The sequence below is a fragment of the Sinocyclocheilus rhinocerous genome, unplaced genomic scaffold (assembly GCF_001515625.1).
Source record: "Sinocyclocheilus rhinocerous isolate Xijiao unplaced genomic scaffold, SAMN03320098_v1.1 scaffold3629, whole genome shotgun sequence".
NCBI classification, from domain to species: Eukaryota; Metazoa; Chordata; class Actinopteri; order Cypriniformes; family Cyprinidae; genus Sinocyclocheilus; species Sinocyclocheilus rhinocerous.
In genome coordinates, this window is record NW_015623503.1 from 29993 (window position 1) to 37710 (window position 7718).

General features: G+C 35.6%; 1 protein-coding gene across 1 annotated transcript in view; it reads right to left on the bottom strand.

The window, feature by feature from the left end:
- The window catches only part of LOC107706161 (cysteine-rich motor neuron 1 protein-like), a gene marked incomplete at its 3' end in the record, with an annotated part of 31351 nt that extends 29208 nt beyond the window's left edge, over positions 1-2143 (bottom strand). The window contains exons 1-2 of the mRNA XM_016509785.1: positions 1783-2143; positions 1562-1743 (exon numbers count right to left, since the gene is read on the bottom strand). Coding sequence (XP_016365271.1) covers positions 1562-1743; positions 1783-1862 — 262 coding nt within the window. The remainder of the gene's footprint in view (positions 1-1561; positions 1744-1782) is intronic.
- Positions 2144-7718: the final 5575 nt, after the last annotated feature.

A 7718-nucleotide genomic window follows, 5' to 3' on the forward strand; every position in this document is an offset into this window, starting at 1 on the left:
AAAAAGTGTCTCACACGGCTCCGGGGGGGTGAACAAAGGCCTCCTGTAGCGAATCGATGCGTTTTTGTAAGAAAAATATCCATATTCAAAACGTAATAATCACTTTAATGTAGCTTGCGCCAACAGTTGTACACGGAAGCAGCTCCGGGTGGATGACGTATGAGGTCAGCGTTGCGCATGCGCCGGTGAGTCTCGTGAAGTCCAGTCTCGTGACTGGACATAGTCATATACACCTAGGATGACTTGAGGGTGAGTAATTTATGGGCTTATATTCATTTTGGGGTGAACTAACCCTTTAAGACTCTTTCAAAGGGGATCATTTGTGAAGGAATTAACCCCTACACTGCCTAGTAAATAAAACCCAATCAAGGACGCGATCCCTTGGGATGAATCACAGACCCACAGGAGGAAGATGAAGACGAGGGCTAATTGAGCTCCGGAACCTTCCCACAGACCGACTTCTGCTTTCGCTCAGCCGTCCGGAGCAATCCAAGTGTTTAGACCTGGAGAAAGTCCAGCTCCAGCATGCAATTATGACTTTTTGCTGACTAAACTCTTGGACAGGAGCCTAACATCACATCATAAATCAAATCACAGGACACTGCGGTCAGTCGTGAGCCAAATCATCTCGTGCAGTTACATTAGCGTCATTATTAAATCAATGAGTTACGAACTGAATGAGAATTTAGACTGGAATGCTTAACCTAGATTCACATTAACTGAGCAAATATTATGAATAACTGGATTATTCTTGATTACTTCACAATTTGGATGTTATAAACCTCATAGTAACAAAATGGGTATCAAAATAAGTGTAAACTAACTAAAAAAGTACCAAAAGTACCATGGTATTATTTTCTGGATATGGTATTATGGCAATACCACGATTTTTTTGTATTTTGGACAAGTAACTATGGCAATACCATGTTTTTAGATATATATAATGGCAATATTATAGTATTTTGGACATACTATGGCAAATACCATGCTTTTTTTTTTTGACATATATAATGGCAATACTACAGCATTTTGGACATACTATGGCAAATACCAAGTTTTCTGGACGTGTACCATGGCGATACTATAGTATTTTTAACAAGGAACTATGGCAATACCATGTTTTTATACATGTACCATCACCATACTATAGTATTTCGGACACACTATGGCCAATACCATGTTTTTTTTTGGACATGTACCATGGCAATATTATAGTATTTCGGACATACTATGGCAAATACCATGCTTTGGCAATACTAAAGTATTTTGGACAAGTAACTATGGCAATACCATGGTTTTGGCATGGTATTCTTGGAGTACCATTTGCTATAGTACCTATCAATCAATATCATGGCACACATTGCTTAACCACGGTACTGTCACAGTAACCAACTCAGTACAGAATCAATCAATCACGAGGCGATGCGCAAGAAGCCAAACTAGAGAAACATTTCCAAACACTGCAAAAGACCAACAACCCTCGTCATGGGTGGTCTTACATGCTTTATAAACATGCATTCAGTGTCATGAACTCGAGTTGAAGCTCACGCCCGTCACTGACCTCTGCAGACACCCGTCTCAGGTATGCGCGCCGGTCCGGTTCCGTTGAGCGCCGCGCAGGTGAGTCCGGATCCGCAGTAGCCCAGAGTCCAGTCCGGCCCGCCGCACAGCTCGAGTTCCAGCCGAGAGCACCGCTCGCAGCAGCCGCACGGGTCACGGGCCAGAACCCGGGCCGAACCGCACCCGAGCGCGCCGACGAGCGGGCAGGAGCGCAGCGCGCACGGTACGCATTCACGAGCCCCGAGCGCTCGAGCGCAGAAGCCCAACACACCGAGAAGCCACAGCAAACTCTGGAGACACATTGTGACGCGCTTTGATGAAGTTCACAGAGTCTCAAACACGAACCCAAATAAATCCAAAACGAGACTCTTGAAATACAGTGTTCAACAAACTTCCCACAGACTTTCAGTTTCACGATCCTCGCTGGGAATGACACAGGTTTCCAGTGAGTGAAATGTGCTCGTAAAGCTGTTACAGTGAGGATGATGATGATGATGATGATGATGATGATGATGATTCTGTCCGTCACTGAATCACTGACACTCAAACTGAGTCGCAGACACGCGTTACAGAGAGAGAGACCTCAAAGCCACGCCCCCTGTCGATGACTGACGCGGAGCTCGTCCAATCACAAGCAGATGAATGTCACTTTATCAGTATATTATTGCTTTTCATGTTCTTTATCTGAACAGAAACACTGTTGCATTTAATTGCATTGCACTGTTTTATTTCTGCCCTTTTTCTGTATAGTTAATTTTGACCTTTTTTTTAATGAACTGAAATGTTAATCTTAACATTAAATTAAATTAAATTAAATTAAATTATATTAATTAAATTAAATTACTTAAATTAAATTAAATTAAATTAAGTTAAATTACATAAAATAAAATAAAATAAAATAAAATTAAATAAAATTAAATTACTTAATTTTTTAAAATCGGTGTTATAATCAGCGTTTCACATGAGGCACATGAACGATTCGCCTGCTAACGATCTGTTTTCTTTTCCTCTCCTCCATCAGAAGTTCAGCTCAGATTCTCTGAAAGGAACACTTGGACATTCACTCATGTGTTCACTCATTCATTCATTCATTCATTCATTCATGTAGGATCTGTCTGATCATGACAGGTTTTCAGGTCTTGTACTTGACACACACTGCTTTTTCTTGGCTCTGAAAATGCAACTTAACATTTTGACTTTTTCTTGCGCAGGGTCTTTTTAAAAACTTCCCAAAAAACGGATAACTTTTGAACTCTTTTGGGATTTTTTCCCCACCTTCTTACACCGGTTAAAAATGACTGGCCTTCAGAAACGTGCTTATAAATCTTTTATTTGCTTATTTTCTTTCAGTTAGCACAGGTTTTGTTTTTCTTTTTAGAAACTGGTTGATCATAGGTATCATTGAAGTCTCAGTTTTTTAGTGAACATTGCTAAAATTATCCACAAATAATGCCCTTTTCACTTAAAAACTGAGGTGCATAAGCTCAGATCAATGAGATAAGATCAGAAATACAGCAAAAGCAGTAATATTGTGAAATATTTTTATTATTTGAAATAACTGTTTTCTATGTGAATATCTGTTAAACTGTAATTTATTTCTGTGATCAAAACTGTATTTTCAGCATCATTACAGCTCAACAAACATTTATTATTATTATTATCAATATTTAAAACAGTTCAGTAATTTTTTTTCAGGATTCTTTGATGAATAGAAAGATCCAAAGAATCAAAGCTGTATTTTCAGCATCATTACAGCTCAACAAACATTTATTATTATTATTATCAATATTTAAAACAGTTCAGTAATTTTTTTTCAGGATTCTTTGATGAATAGAAAGATCCAAAAATCAGCATTTATCTGAAAAAAAAAAAAAAAAGCTTTTGTAACATTATACACTATATCATTCAAAGGCTTGGAGTCAGTATCTTTTTTTTTTTTTTTGGGAAAAAAATTATAGAAATTAATACTTTTATTTAGCAAGGATGCTTTAAATTGATCAAAAGTGATGATAAAGACATTTATAATGTTACAAAAGATTTCTATTTCAGATAAATGCTGTTCTTCTGAACTTTCTATTCAACAAAGAAATCTGAAAAAATTCTACTCAGCTGTTTTCAACATAATAATCAGAAATGTTTCTTGAGCAGCAAATCAGCATATTAGAATGATTTCTGAAGATCATGTGACACTGAAGACTGGAGTAATGACGCTGAAAATTCAGCTTTGAAGTCACAGCAATAAATTACATTTGAAAATATATTCAAATACAAATCAGTCACTTTAAATAATAAAACAATTTCACAATATTGATATTTTTGCTGTATTTTGGATCAAATAAATGCAGGCTTGGTGAGCAGAAGAGACTTCTTTCAAAAACATTAAAATGTACTTGAGTGACTCAAGTAAAGGTGGTATTCTCTATGGTGGTTAAACTGCTGCTGACGGTCTTTGTGTGTGTGTGTGTGTGTGTGTGTGTTTTAGGGGTCCGTTCAGTACACACACCACAACCTCTGACCTCTGCGCTGATGATGTTGAGGGTCAAGTTTCCATCTCTGTGTCAAAGGTCACAGGGTCAGAGTGCACAGGAGCCTGTTGTGGAGGAATAAAAGAGGACAAATGTCTTCCCGTGAGGTTTATTCAGCTCTCTGCTCTCTTCGACTTTTACTCATTTCAGTGCTGTTTACTCAGTCAATCATCAGTTTACTAAGATGCAGTGTTTCACCAGCTGGAGCAGAAAACAGACGAAAAGTCACAGAGCAGAAGCTCACAGAGACGGCTGGTCACGACTCGACGGGGTTCAGGAGAAAGAGCACGGCATCCAAACATATGTAACTTTTGAAGGAGATATAATTCTGTTGAATAGTGTAGAGTTTGAGTTCTGAATACTTGTAAATAAACAGAGTTTTCTAAATAAATCTGTGGTCATTAAGCTCGAAAATTACTTAAAGAAGACATACAACAGCGAAAGATGTTTTCTTCTATTTTGTGACATATATCCGAGTGAAACGAATTATACATAAATTATACATTAATTGTGTGTGTATGATTTTCATTTAAAATTTCATTTATTTTATACAAATTTTATTTAAGCTACAAAAATGAGAAATGTAGCTGAAATAAAATTAGTATAAAATAAATGACATTTATTTTATATTTATTTATATAAAGTATAAAATAAATAAAATTTAAAATGAACATTTTCTTTTTTTATTTCAGCTATTTCTCATTTTTTGTTACTAAGGTAAGTAAAACTAAATAAACTAAAACTACAACTTATTAAAAACTATATAGACAAATTATTAAAAAAGTAATAAAACAAACAATTAACAAAATTAAAATGAAAACAAATAGAAAATAAGACCTAATTTAACATATTAACAAAAATCATAATAGCATATCAATGATGTTGCAGTAAACAATTACATACAATATATAAAACAATCTATATATACAAACTATATACAATCATTATAGCTTGAGTGTTTGGTTTCTAAATAATCAGTTATCTGTGAAATAAATGGTCATTTTGCAGTTTAATGTCTTATTATTTGGGAGTATGATAATTTTTTTCCATTTCTGGATCATTCGCCACACACAAGACACAGAAGATCAAGTTGAGCACATTGCATTATGGGATACAATATTCCATGCAGTTGGCTCTGATTATTTACATTTATGCATTTAGCAGACGAAAGCAAAAGTCACTTATTATATGTTATATTGCACATTTTGTCAAATGCACGGGTCATCTTGTTATTTTATGCACATATTGTATCCATACTGCAAACATAGGCAGCTGTGTGCTATTGTGAACAAATCCAAATGCAATGCAAGCTACATTTAGCATGGTTTCTTTAGGTGAATGATTGTTATTTGGTCTCTGAATGAAAGCCATGCAGTGATGTGGTTTCTCATTGTCAAGCAGAGTTTTATTTGAAACATTCACCCATAAATCTCAGGCTTTTACCCCCAGTGCAGTGGCATGATGTGTGCCAGGAGATTGTGCAATCAGGAAAAACTCACGCAGAAATAACTTCAAATCATCCGCTCTCACACTGAGAAAAACAATCGGCGTCTTCCCACCGCGCTTTAAACACATCAAAGGCCATTTCTCACCAATGCAGAGATCATAAACAAGCTTTCTTTAGTGTAAGTTCATGCATTTCGTAGGCTGAAGGTGAACGGCAGATTATGTGACAAACTCAGTCAGCAGCTGAAGAATGCAGAGGTCAGAGAGTTCAAAGATACTGATAGTGATCATCATTATAACTGTGATTTCTCGTGTAAATTCTCTCTCTGAACGCTAAACATTCACACAGCAAACATCCCATCAATCACTGCTCTTCATGGGAAGTGAGTGCTGTTGTTTTCCTGTCTCCGCCGTGACTCTGAGCCGCTTCACGTCGCTGTGTGGAAGTCAAACTGTTGCTGGTGTTTTTATAAACACACTGCGGGACGTCACACCTCAATCACTGGCATCGCAGCTCAGAGAGCTTTGTTCTGCATGTTGGGACTCAAAAACGATGATGCATCAGAGCACTTGGCTGGTTTTTAAGTTGCGAAACTGGAAAAAGATGTGCTGGCGTTCAATTCTGTCTGAATGAAATCAAATAAACTTGCATTGCATGCAAAACAAAAAAATCTTTATCTTTATCTTGCTTCCTAATCTATTTGTCTAATAAATCTGGCATTGCATATTAAGAAAATTTGCTCTTCTTTTGTAAGTCGCTTTGGATAAAATGCATGTAAATGCATTTATTAATCAGCATTCTGTTCAATAATTACTAGTAGTTTAGCTCTCACTGATGTTGATCAGTTCTAGATCATTATTTCTGTGATTCTCCAACAGTGTAAAGTGAAAACTGACTCAACTGACTTATAGTGAATGATTCATAAGTGGAGCTGTTATTAAGAAAATAGTTCACTAATGGTTATGTAAATGTTAGGACTAATCATTCTTAAAATAATGTTTATGGGATGTTCTTATAACATTATTAATATTTGATATTTATTTGTACGTTCTCAGAACTATGTTGAATAGCGTTTTTCAGTAAAATCATTAGAACGTTCTCATAACGTTTTCAAAATAATAGAACGTTCGTATAACCAAGAAGAAACGTTCTTAATGCATTAAAAAAATTTGAATGCTTAAAAAACATTCAGAAAGATATGTTTTCATGACGGTTTCAAAATGATAAAATGTTTCTCTAACGTTTGCATAACCAAGAAAAAAATTTTCTTTAAATATTAAAAAATGGGTGTTTTAAGAACATTCTCATAATGTTTCCATGGAATCTTCCTCTAACATTTGCATTACCAATAAAAAACATTCTTTAAACATAAAAAAGGTGTTTTAGACGTTAAGAGAACGCTGAAATGTAACATTCTTATAACATTTTCAAAATGATAGAATTAAATGTTCCTCTAACTTTTGTATAATCAAGAAGAAATGTTCTTAATACATTAAAAATGGGACGTTTTGAACGTTTTAAAAACTTTAAGAAATAACCTTTTTGTAACGTTTTCAAAATGATCAAATGGAATGTTCTCCTAACGTTCACAATAAACAAAACAAAAAAAACGCTCTTTAAATAAATAAAAAACGGGTGTTTTAAACATTGAGAGAACATTCAAATGTAACATTCTCAAAAAGTTTTCAAAATGATAGAATGAAACGTTCCTCTAACATTCACATGACCAAGAAATAAGAAACATTCTTGATACATTTTACTATCTGAGTACTGTATGTGCTTGTATATGCACTTATATATAAAATAAAGGATGAAACGGAGCCGTTTTGCATCTTTACACACATTTGCATGAGCCACTGAATGTTGTGTGCGCTGTTAAAAAAATCCATGACTACAGACTGCACGGCTCAGTTTGAACTCTTTGAATGATTTACCGCAGTATAAGGATAGTAAAACATCCGTGTTCAGCCAAACTGAGCATCATGTTTTGTTTGACGTTTTGAAGTTCTTCGCCTCACACTCGAGGAACGTTAAAGGCACAATATGTAATTTTCGCCACTAGAGGGCGCGTATTCAAAACAAACAAAGAGACAAAGGCGTAGTTTGATGATGCTGTGACTGAGTGAGGAATCATGGGAGTTGTGGTCTTCATCCCCACAGCCGATGCAATCCGACGGGACTCGGGC